We start from the raw sequence: 12,040 nt of genomic DNA, 5'->3' as shown, positions 1-12,040 counted from the left end.
AGACTTGATTCCATCGAATAAAGTGAGTGGCTCGAACCTTCCTCGAGCCATGATTTGATCCAATCCTAACAAAGTAGCTATCTATGGCCTACGGCCGCAGAGCTGCCATCGCATGAGAAGCTAATTACAGTTAGATCTCTTTAAAATTCTGGTCCTATATATTTCAAAAATTATATTAAAATCACTGAAACATCTAACTTGGTTTACTTTAACATCATTAGTTTTATCAGTATGAAAACGATGAATAAAAAAATTATTTTAATATCTTAATAATGATTTTGATGGTAGCGAATAACGATACCACCGACGGTTGCCGGTGATTATTGTTGATAAAGAGAGAGAAACAACTAGATGAGATAACGAGTGAAGATGAAGAGAACAATTTAGATGTTGATGCTATACATATTGGTGTCACTTGGCTATTACATTTGTATCACCCAACATCTTCATTCATGCTAACTCAAATGCATAGTGGCGTCGTCTTTTCTCGAATCGTTATCAACATCGATATAAATATAAAGCGATATCACTCTACACATGTGTCGGTGTCGGTGCTATTTTGTATTTACATCGACGTCAATATATTTGCCGAGCAACGTCGATGTACATGCCGAACACCTCTTTCACTATTCTTCGTTTGTATCGACGTTGATGCAGTTATCGAGTGACACCAATATAAATGCAAAGCATCATCATCCTCTTTCTTCTCTCCTCTTTTGACTCACTTTTGGTCTTTTTTTTTTTTATCTCCTCGATAGCTATCAGTGGCTTCAATAGCGCGTTATCATCTACCATCACCAAAAACATAATTAAGATATTAAAATTATTATTTTTACTTATTATTTTTATGTTGTCATTGATAAAATCAATAACTTTACGATAAATAAAATTAGATATTTTATTTTTATAATTATATATAGAGATCTTAATAATTATATATAGAGAATTTAATATAAATTTTTTGAAGTATATGGATCAAAACGACGTCAATCCACAGAGCTACGGTGCTCTGCGATCGGTCTGGCCGCCTTCTGTTAAGCCATACCTTTTCTGCTTTCCTTTCTCAGATGGCAGCCTTCTCGTATCATCAGTACCATCCTCTCGTCCTAGACTCTGAACTCCTCCCATGTAGCCCTAAGCGAGGTTACTTCTAGCTTCGCGTCCCATAACCTACCCACTGCCATGACCAAACGCTTCCGGAGCAGCAGCCAAGACATGCCCAGAATTGCCCTTTATGAGGCCTCCCGGATGAACTCTTCTTTAGTCATGGTTGATCCCCGTGGAGGACGAGGGGTGGCCCCAACACCACGGAGCTCCATGGAGAAGAAGCGAAAGAAACGAGATCTCACGACAGCCCTAAGAACTTCAACTATCTTGGATTGCTCGTCTAATGTTTCCTGTCATCAGGGCGCAGAGGGAAAGGTCAGGAAACGGAACAAACACGCGGAAGAGAAGAAGAAGAAGAAGGACGACGAAGCCGATAATGGCGAGGGAAGAGGATACATTCACGTGAGAGCAAGAAAAGGTGAGGCCACAGACAGCCACAGTCGGGCAGAGAGGGTATACTACTGACTACTCTTCCACATTCATCATCTGCAACATAAACGCTTCTTTGTTACGATACATCGTGTGTTGTGGATTCAGGTGAGAAGGGAGAGAATCCGCGAGAGGATGGACCTTTTACGAGGCCTTGTTCCTGGCTGTGACAAGGTAATGCTGATTCCTTCGTCATTGTTTGCTCTAATTGTTGATTGGAATTCTCCGGGATGATGATCACAGAACACAGGGAAGGCTGTCATGCTGGACGAGATAATAAACTACGTGCAGTTCTTGCAGAACCAAGTAGAGGTAGGTGAAACATGAACTGGTTTCTTCTCTGACCATGAATTCAAGCTGCTGAGGACTCCATGGAAACTTGTGGTGGTGGTGCATGCACAGTTTCTCTCCATGAAGCTCGCTTCCATGAATCCCGTATTCTACGACTTGGAACGGTTTGAATCATCAGCACTCCAAACGAGTCCATTTCACCAGGCAGCTCCTGAAGGGGCAAGCAGAAGCTACACCATGAAGGAAGCTTCAACACCTCTTTTACTGCATGGCCAAGGTCCCATATCCCTACCTCAGGTTTGTTTCTGGTTAAGTAGATGCCCCCATCATCTATGTCGAGAAACAGTGCAGAGTATTTGAGTGAGTTGGCTCAGATTTAGATACACTTCTTTCTGGCATCCATATCAGGAACATGGCAGTGTTGTGGTGCAAGTGGCTGACAGAAGACAAGAACTTCTCCATCAGGTTGTCTTCAACAACGTGTGCTCTTTCCAGTAGAGTCGAGCAAATAAAAGGACCTTACGAGACATGAGCAATGCAATGTTTTGTGGTAGAATGAACAGCCATTGCTGGCATGTTTTCCTGGTGCTTTATGTCTTATAATCCTCTGTTGAATCCTGCCAGTTTTCTTCCTTCTTTCGTATGTCTTAAAAATGGTTTACTTAATCTCAATAAGCAGAAAAAAAAAAAGATAAAATAATAATAATATTTTTACTATTGAAGTTCAAATCGAAATTAGTTGAGAATTGATTTAGTAGTTATCTATATAATTACCATATTCTAGACAGTTATAGATATGTTTTAAGAAGTGACATATGATATAGAAGTTATATAATAGTTTCTATACTTAACTCAATTATGGATGATATTATGGAGTGAGATAGTCATCAATAGGTCCTATAAATAGGATCATAGTTCATGAAGCAAGATAAGAAATATACACTTGAGAATATCTTATAAGTATTCTATGTCTTGCTCCTCCATCCGCAACAAAATTGAATCAGCAATCAAATCTATTTGACAATTCTTCAATTCGCAGTCAAATTAGAACCACCCAACCACTTGGAATCAAAACTAGAATGATAGTTTCGATTAGACTCAATCAAATTTAAAATAAATAAATAACCAGATATTTATTTTTTATGTTATTACATGGAAATACATACACTTTTCAAAGTGAAACTTAGTATCAAAATTTTGAAATAAAATTACTTTTTAACTACTTAAAATTTTTAATTAAAAATTAAAATAAAGAAACTACTATTTCAGCTCCCGGTTCGGGAACCGGACCGAAATTGCCCGGATCTGATTTGAATGAACCGGGATCTGGAACTGAAACCTCCGTTTCCGGAATCGGGGTCACGCCCACTGAAACCTAATCGATGGAGAACCGATAAATAACGGTCGATTGCAGGGCGTCACATTGTTTATGTCGGTTTGCGTAATGGCCGTTACGTACCCGTTATATAATGGGGGTTTCGAAATCTTGATTCGCTCGTCTCTCTATGGGGTGTCGTCTGGGCTCCGGCGGCAAACGTCCGCCTTCGGAGCCACCGGTAACGCCGCGCACATTGCCTGCGTCCACGTGACCAGAGACTATCCTTGTAGCTTTCCGATTCTCTGAGGTGATTAGGGCCTCAGAAACGGTAGCTTCGTCGGACTACAGCACTCGGAGTCAGGCGGCCGCCGTTAGGGGTAGGGTTTCCAAGAGCAGCAGTCTCTGCATAGTCAGCGGATTGTTCGTGCGATAGTGGGGGTGTTGATCGGATGGGGATGGTTGGATATTGTGGTCGTTTAGTTGGTTGCCTCCTTCTGATGATTATTCGCTGTCATTGATTGCAATGGAGGATTGATACGTGGATAAGTAAATCAAGAACTTATCTCGGTTGTTTCTGATGGATTAGGAATCAAATTAGAGACATTTTCTCCAAGAATGACTGGATCTTGCAGTGCAGAAGTGCAGGTTCGCTGTAACTTTGATTTGTTTGTTTTCATGCTTCCTGGGATTAAAGTTTCTAGCTATAATTACTTGGATTTCTGCATGAATTATTAACCTTTTGTTGTCATGATTGCCATAAGAATTGCAATTTTCAGGGAACTTGATAATGCCTGGCAGGGGAAGAAATTTGCCGAAATGAGGGAAATTAGATTGTCACTGGACTCAGACTCATTGCATATGTTTGCTGAATCACCTTCTTACAGATTGAGTTATCGAGACCCATGACAATTTGCTGGTTTATTCAAAGTCAAATATATCAAGATTGTTATTATTTCCTTGCTTTATCAGGAGGGAGTACTGTTCTTAACAGTTTGCATACGTTTCTCTTGATCATCTTTATAGGCAGCTGCAAACCAATGATTCGAACTAAACATATCTGGATAAGCTTTTATATTGCTGAATTCCACTCGTTTTACATGAAAGTTGATTGGTTTCCAAATTATTTTGAATTTGTGTAGGGGTTTCTTAATTTAGACAAATGCAATATCATTTAATGTTTGAGACAGGTTGGTCTGGACAGGGTGTATGCAAGGTCTAAGTTTGTCTATGAAATGCCTATACATGATCTAAACCAGGTCTGAACTACATTACTGGATCTACATTCTCAGACAGTATATACCCAATGCCTATGAATATTTGGTTAATTTATGGAGCAGTAACTGCATTATAAAAGGGCAACTTAAGAAAATAAACTTTGTTAGACATCTAAGTTTCCTAAATCCTCATCTTTTTCTGCATGTACACTCTCCTCCAAATCTGTTAGTGAAATTTGCTACCTGAAATATCAATTTGGAATACCCTTCGAAGATAACCTTACTTTGCATAGGTGCTTTGTTTTTAAGAAATTGTGACAGTGTCTGAACTGTCCTTTGTCTTTTAAAATGACATTTAATACCATAGATGTAGCCGACATATAAGCAAGACGAGGAAAAAAACATTTGTAGCTTGGATTTAAGTAAACCAGATTAACTAAGCAAGTCTTTGTAAATGCTATGTTGGGGTGGCAGATATTCATTAGAGGCACACATATGGTAGAAAGCCTACTAAAGTTTCTAACTAAAACATGGATGGAGTTCTTGACTAGTTATACTTAGCATAGAAACACTAAATGAACATATATATAAACTTGCATATATGGAAGGAAAACAATTAGGGTTGTTATCGGGTTTTAACTAAGGACTCAAATTCATTATTAGGTTTATCTTTCCAATTTCCAATATCTGAACCATATTATCATGCTATGTAGACAAGTTTAGCAGATACTGGCTATTATGGACATACTTGGCATAATTCAACTATAGAACTTTTCATTTGTTCAGGGAAGGCTTCCTTCTTATCTGAGTTCAATTTTTTCTTCCTTGTAGGTAGTTAATTGTAAATTCACATATAAAGGGGGAAGTGTTAAGAGTTATCATTACAGGCTATATTTTGAAGTAAAAGTTTAGGTGGTAGAGACATAACTAATGCAAATATTGTTTGAGGTATTATGCTTCGGCTAAAGCTAGCTATTATGCTTCTTTTATTTTGTGTGAAGTATATGGTTATCCTAGTTCTTCGTTAGATCTGGATCTTCATGTAGCTCTATTTTTCGTAAACCAGTTTCCAGATTCTCATCTTCTATACATTTGTTTGATGCAGTTTTATGATCCCTGAACCCTTTTTTTTAATCTTCATTAAAATCTGGTACATATCTATAGGTCATAAAAGAATGCCAAACAGGTAAAATTTAGACCAAACAATATATTAGAACAATACAAATGATCTGGAAGCAGGAACTTGAATTAGTGAACCAGAAAGGGAAGAAAAAAAATCAAGCGAATTCGCACCAAGTACACTACACCTATGGTTTATAACATCATGTTGATCTGGTCTAGTGATTGGGATCATAGTTCCATTTTTCTTTTTCCCGGGAGCTCGATAAGTGAAGAGACATAACACATTGAAGACAACATTCGAGGAAAAAAAAAACTTCAATTCGGCGATTAAGCAGGGCAAGGATTCATTCTATCTGCATCTGCCTCTGCTTCTGTAAAGGAGGTTCATGACATATTTGGTGCTAGATGTGTCTGTGTGCAGCTCCACTGCTTCCAGTGAACACCAGATGTTGTCCCGAACATATATTAGTGTCAAGAAAGGAGAAAGCTGCTGACCTCGACAAGTAATCTCCACCTGATTTAGTCGACATTAATGCATTAGAGTGAAGCAACGATGATAAGGAAAGGTGAACAGTCTTATGCTAACTTCAGGTAAGTAAAGTAAATACACAGAGCACCTTGGTTTCACATACAGAAGTTCCTTGACGAAACCTTGTATTATTTTGACTTTAAATTGGGCTTAAATATAGGTTTGTGCTATGTTTAATCTGCATAGTTATTGTATCATATCATGCAATTTGGTTCTATTAAGAATCAAATCAGAAACATTTTTTTTTTTGTAAAGGCTTCTCATTTTGGTCTTATTATGATATGACATCAATGTTATCATTTCATTTTACGGCCTGGCTTTTGTCATTTCCCTTAATTAGCAAAATTAACAGAGTGTAATTAACCCATGGGCAGAGTATCCAGATATGCTATTGGTCTGTCTACCTCTTGATGAAGAAACCTCTTATGCATGTAAAATTTATAACCCCTCCTCCACTAAGCTTTCCCATTTTCTTCTCTGTTTTCTTTCTTGCTAGTCTCTGTTACCCTATCTCAAATGCTTTGTACATTTGGCTGTTGTCTCACAGTAGAAAGTGGTTGGTGGTGGAGGTCACAGCTAGAGATCACTGGGGGAGGTGCTGCGGTCAATATAGAGGTCAGTTGCCACTTGCTCCAGTGTCATGTTTCCCTAATTCCTTTTCATTTAAGTTTCTTTCCTTGGTAGATATTGGTTTCACGTTCCAAGTTCACCTCATTTCATTCTCTTTCTCGTCTATAAATGATTAGCATCATATTGCAAATAATAATATTTGCATGCATGACAGCTCGAGCATAGCACATCGAAATTAGACAACACCTTCGACTAAATCTTAGTTTATGACGCCATGACAGGGTAAGCTGATGACATCTCTGCCCATTACCCGTAGTAGCCCACTATCCCCTCCTCGGCTACGTGGACCTCAACACTCTCCCTTTCATGGCCAACTAAAGCAACCACATCATGATGATAGCTGCCCAATTCCACCACTAACTTCTGCTTCCCTTCACATCCATCACTAGGAATTCAACCCCACAACCCTAATCCCATCGTTCACTGCCTTCAATCCTAAACTATCAAGTTATGGAATTCGATATTGATAAGTGCTGCCACATAGCAAACGCAGACCATGGCAGTGAGTGAGACAAAAGAAGGGGACACACGATCCCATAGGCACGCCAAGGAATCAGCCAAGTATTCCCCCCACCACCAAACCCTGCTCATGTGATCTCATGCACGTCTCTCCCACGTCGCCTTGCCCGTCCATGGAGGCCAAAACAAGTCAATATTCTCACGCATTCACAGAGCGGAGGAGGGAGTGCAGACACTTTCCCTTTCTTGGCCACAACTCATCATGGTTGGGAAGTGGTCCCTTCTCTTTCTCTGTGTCTTGATGCATTCCTCTCCTCCTACCGAGAGCCATTCTACTGTGGATACAAATTCCATGGACGCTCCTTTTCGCCTTTGCATGCCTTTTGTCCCTTTGCCATTCAGCAACTTGACAGGTCGGAACACAGTGCATGCATCGTTTCAGATCTTGACTTTGTATGCATACCTCTTCGAAACATGAAAGTCCACTTACTCCTTTTAATCCGAGTTTTTACATGCATATATACTCGTTAAAAGGCATGAGTATTAGGGTTTTGGGGAGTAGTGGGTATGGAGAAAAAGAAACTTTGTCCCCTTTTCATTTTATCATGGTTTTTTTTTTATAGATGGACTTAATTCCATTACAAAGTCAAATGGCAAATAGATATATCCCTTATCTTTTTCTAGGAATATTATATATATTTTCCTCAAATTTTAACACTCAACAACAAACTGTCTTGGACTGCATGTATATATTTTTTGTCATTTGGTGATAAATTATTATAAACTAGTTTTTAATTCTGAACCCTATATTTTTTTTCAGGAGTTTAAGTAATCATTATAACAATACAATTTAATTAATTAATTTTTTAGGATGTTCCCATTTTATAAAAAGATCAGATGTGTCAAAAAAATTGATTTAAACCGTCTGATTTTTTCAAGACTTTATAATACCCTTATTTTATGAATCAAGTTTAATTATAATTATGGATATTTGAATAGTATTAATATCATCAAAAAAATTTCTTTTCTATCCTTCAATCGGTTGCCCAGTAGAATACTAGGAATGGGAGAACATGAAGTAGAAATGAAAGGGAGAAAGAGAGGATGGATGACAAAGAAAATTCAAAAGAAAGAAGAAAAAAAAATAATTAAAAATTAAAAATAATAATTTTATAATATACTATTAAATTCATAATTGACTGATTGATTTACTAAAGTGAAACTTAGACATCAACTCTGATAACTATGCCTTATACCATATATATATATATATATATTCAAAAGATAAGTGATGAATTTAGGTTCTTATAATAATGTATCAAAGTCTTTATCAATTAAATTGTAGGCATTTGAATCAGAGTCTTTATCAATTAAGTTAGCCAACGCATGCATCTTTCATATGTTAGCTTAAGGAAACTACGTATCATTATGGTACAAATGGTACTACTCAAGTCAGACCAGTACATATGTTAGACACGTTATAGTGCTGGCAAGGACCACTAAAGAGTACATAAATGGCATGAAGCACGTTGAGGCCAAAGAAATGATGACTGGGGGGGGGGCATAAGGTTTCATTTCTTTTTGTTCAACTTTCACATGTAACAAGGCTAACAAATTAAATCCGTATAAATAGTAGCTGAAGCCAACAAATCTTCCAATTTACTCAAATGCAAATATAACTTATCAGAGAAATAATAGAGCAGAACAATTATGCGTTAGTTTCTTCTTTCATGTTCAAAGTGCTATGCTATAACCATCTTCCACAAATGATAATTCATGATCTTTATCAACACATCTTTTCTTTTTTAGAGTTATAAGATGCATTGGAATTACAAGTTCCTAAAACTCCGAGAATAAGTTTATCTTTTGTTAGAATCTAAGTAATGACCTAACTATAACATGTTTGATGATGAGCTCAATTCTTATGATTGCATTTTTTTTTTGAAACAGATATGTTCGCTTTTTTATTTTTCTTTCCATTGGCTCATTTATTTATTTGTTCATTTGTGGTAGAGAGGATACATTTATATGCTCTATATGTGTGTGTATATATATGTTTTAGTATATAGCATATCTATCATGAACTATTATATAGTAAACACTCTTGCTAAGAGAAAATTTAGATCTTATGCCAATAAAATCCTTCATCATCATATGTTGCCAGCATACTTGTAACCAAGTCGATGAGTTCCAAAGTATGATCCAAAAACCCTACAATCTATTTCTGTACACACTGAAACTTACATTGCTTTCATCCAAAGTGGTTTATTTCTTTTTCTTTCTGGTTAAGCCAATGCAAGCCTATCATGATCATATGATAAGCAAAACAAAGACATATATATGAACAACATGCATCCAAAATGAGGTACACAAGTAATTATAGGAAGAAGGTAAGTGGTGAAGATATGTAAAGGACCTGTGAGTCATCCTCCAACCCAAGCTTACTAGCCAAGTACCTCATCAACAGCCTAATTGTCATCCTTCCATCCCTACAAAATGAATCCTCTTTATAGGTAGGAGAAGAAGTATTTAAATTCCAATCATGACATTCCCTGTCCCAGAAGAGAAAAAGAGCAGGAAGATGATGGAAAGAGAAGAGGAAAAGAAAGTACTTGATCCTCAAGTAGCTCTTGGGTATCTGAGGCAGGAAAGGCTCCTTTACCCTGCAAATGAAAGAGAAAAAGGTGAACACCCAGGATCACAACCTACATAAATCCACCATCTTACATGTGTTTTCCCTACTTGCATCAATAGATAGTGGACTAGAAGCTCATGACAAGAGAAGAACTTGGAAACTGATGAAAGCATGAAGAAAGAAAGGGATGATATGCACACTGCTAATAGTTCCCTCCAACTCACTGGTCTTGTGCTGCTTGGAGAACGAGCCACATGCCCGTCTGCGGCCGACGTGGCTGGCTCACCACCCTCATCTCCCCGTCGAGCCGCAGCGGCGAGCTGAACCTAGCCGACGGGCACACGAACTGGCCCCGGCTGCTGCTCGACGGAGTGAATGTTCTCGCCGTGGAGCTTGGGCTTGGATACTCCGGCCATTGGTGGCAGTACCCTCCCATGATCGCAGGGAACAGCGGCGGCGCCAAGGCCGGAGGTGGCTCGGAGGGTCTGCGGCAGAACAAGTGGAACTCCGGTGGATCGCCCTTATTCCTACCGTTGCTACTTGACGGATCCAGCACCGGCGAAGGATCTTGTAGTTTGGGATAGTTGGAGCGACGGCCGCCTCCGATGCTCAGTTGGAGCCATCCCCCGCGGCCGTCGTCGCCATCGGCCTTGGAGGCTTCTTTTCCGATCTTGTCCCCCTCTTCGTGTCCGTCGCTGGTTCCAGTGGCCTTGTCAGCCATCAGACCCGATGCTTGTTCATGATCCAGTCGACTGTCGTCGAAGTAGGCGCTACCGTAGCCATCGCAGTGGGTTGGCCGGAGGAGGTTCATCGCCGGGGCCATAGTCTCATATTGATGATAGTGGTCAACCAACCTTGGAATCCTTTGGTGATGAAAGTGTTAAGATGGAAGTCATAGAAGAAGCTAGGGTTAGCATACACCAAAAGCGTATGACAAATGATAATTAAGCCATGGAGGAAGGTGAAGCATAGAAATATATAAAGAATACCTACCTGATCCTCTTCTGTTTCTCTACAAATTCCTTGAAGTTTGTAACTTAGCTAAGGAAATGAATTCTGTAGAGAGAGAGAGAGAGAGAGAATTCACTAACAATCTACTAGAGGATCACAGAGGGAGGAGAGCCTTGAGATCTCACTTTCCATTGATTCCTTGTGCCTGAGAAACGAAGAGAGAGAGAGAGAGAGAGAGAGAGATGACTTGTGGCTGATGTGTTAGAATTCTCACCTCTTTCAACTGAGGCCACAGAGAAGAGGCAGGGTAGTAATATCTGACCATCCATTGATTCCTTGTGCTGCACATAGATAGATAGATAGATAGATAGATAGAGAGACAGAGAGGTTAATATAAATATATATTATATATCATGGTGTGCATCTAAAAAGTCCATTCAGTTGGGTCATGCACAAGTAAGTACTTTGTTTAAATAGACAATCATATACACATTTAGAATGTCTGCATGTCATTATTTATATACCTCTTGGAGATCATACTTGGTGTGATTCCCAATACTAATAGGAGAGAGAGAAGCATGCCTGCTTTGCTGCGTACCATCCTGCTGTGTCCACATAGATTGAGTATAAGCATTGACCAACTTATATATATATATATATATATATATATATATATATATATATATATATATATATATATATATATATATATGTATGTATGTATGTAATATATGATACATGATCATCATCAGGTTGCAGATATGAGAAATAGTGTTGTTATGTCCTTGGAAAATATAATGAGAAGATGAATGAGCCGTTATGATCTATATGACTAAATAATTCCCACATTCATTCAACATGCACTGCACGTTAAAACGTTGGCACACTCTTTAGCGATGATCTAATTAGTCATCACAATACTGGAGTTTCAATTTATATCCATTGCCTTGGACTATTTTTTTATCTATCACCATAAATGAGATATCATGCCAACCACTAACAACATCGTTATGATGTTGTTGTCTATTACAAGTACGTACTCGGCAACAAGCACTTCAATGATCACCAACTCTTCATACCACACATATCAATGGTCACGGATGTCACTGTGTTTGTGTGTAGAGAGAGAGAGAGAGAGAGAGGGAGGATTTGCAGTTTGATGTGGACAACTAAGGTAGCGTTGTCTTCTTAAAGAATGATGGATAGTTTCGAGCGTCGCCCAAGAAATAGTGTGCTGGCAAAGGAAATTTAGAGAGACAAAGTGGAGGATTTGCGTGGAGGAAGGAATGATGAGTGTGAATCCGTGCCTGATGAGTTGGTGTCCAGACTCGGTAGCGTCCCTTTACTCATCGGTC

At 38.7% G+C, this 12,040-nt stretch overlaps 2 protein-coding genes across 4 annotated transcripts; one reads left to right on the top strand and one right to left on the bottom strand.

Annotated features, from left to right (window-relative positions):
* The first annotated feature begins 1,182 nt into the window (after nucleotides 1-1,182).
* LOC103974937 (basic helix-loop-helix protein 80-like) lies at nucleotides 1,183-2,325 on the top strand. Its single transcript, XM_018821976.2, has 5 exons — nucleotides 1,183-1,560; nucleotides 1,645-1,710; nucleotides 1,780-1,848; nucleotides 1,939-2,124; nucleotides 2,236-2,325. The coding sequence occupies exons 1-5, from the start codon at nucleotides 1,183-1,185 to the stop codon at nucleotides 2,323-2,325; spliced, it is 789 nt and encodes a 262-aa protein (XP_018677521.2).
* Nucleotides 2,326-5,593: 3,268 nt separating this feature from the next.
* Nucleotides 5,594-11,021, bottom strand: LOC135585860 (protein LAX PANICLE 2-like). 3 transcript variants are annotated; one of them, XM_065194031.1, is made up of 5 exons: nucleotides 10,960-11,021; nucleotides 9,959-10,597; nucleotides 9,712-9,762; nucleotides 9,516-9,588; nucleotides 5,594-5,995 (listed from the first exon to the last, which is right to left on the bottom strand). In XM_065194031.1, exons 2-5 carry the CDS (start codon nucleotides 10,555-10,557, stop codon nucleotides 5,831-5,833), a joined length of 888 nt encoding a protein of 295 aa, XP_065050103.1. In that variant the 5' UTR covers nucleotides 10,558-10,597; nucleotides 10,960-11,021; the 3' UTR covers nucleotides 5,594-5,830. The 3 variants fall into 3 exon arrangements, with proteins under 3 accessions (XP_065050103.1, XP_065050101.1, XP_065050102.1); XM_065194029.1 differs by lacking the exon at nucleotides 10,960-11,021 and adding an exon at nucleotides 10,728-10,951; XM_065194030.1 differs by lacking the exon at nucleotides 10,960-11,021 and having other exon boundaries at nucleotides 9,959-10,721.
* Between the last annotated feature and the right edge of the window lie 1,019 nt (nucleotides 11,022-12,040).

Source organism: Musa acuminata, chromosome BXJ1-7 (genome assembly GCF_036884655.1).
Source record: "Musa acuminata AAA Group cultivar baxijiao chromosome BXJ1-7, Cavendish_Baxijiao_AAA, whole genome shotgun sequence".
NCBI classification, from domain to species: domain Eukaryota; kingdom Viridiplantae; phylum Streptophyta; class Magnoliopsida; order Zingiberales; family Musaceae; genus Musa; species Musa acuminata.
This window is presented reverse-complemented; position numbering and strand designations above follow the sequence as displayed.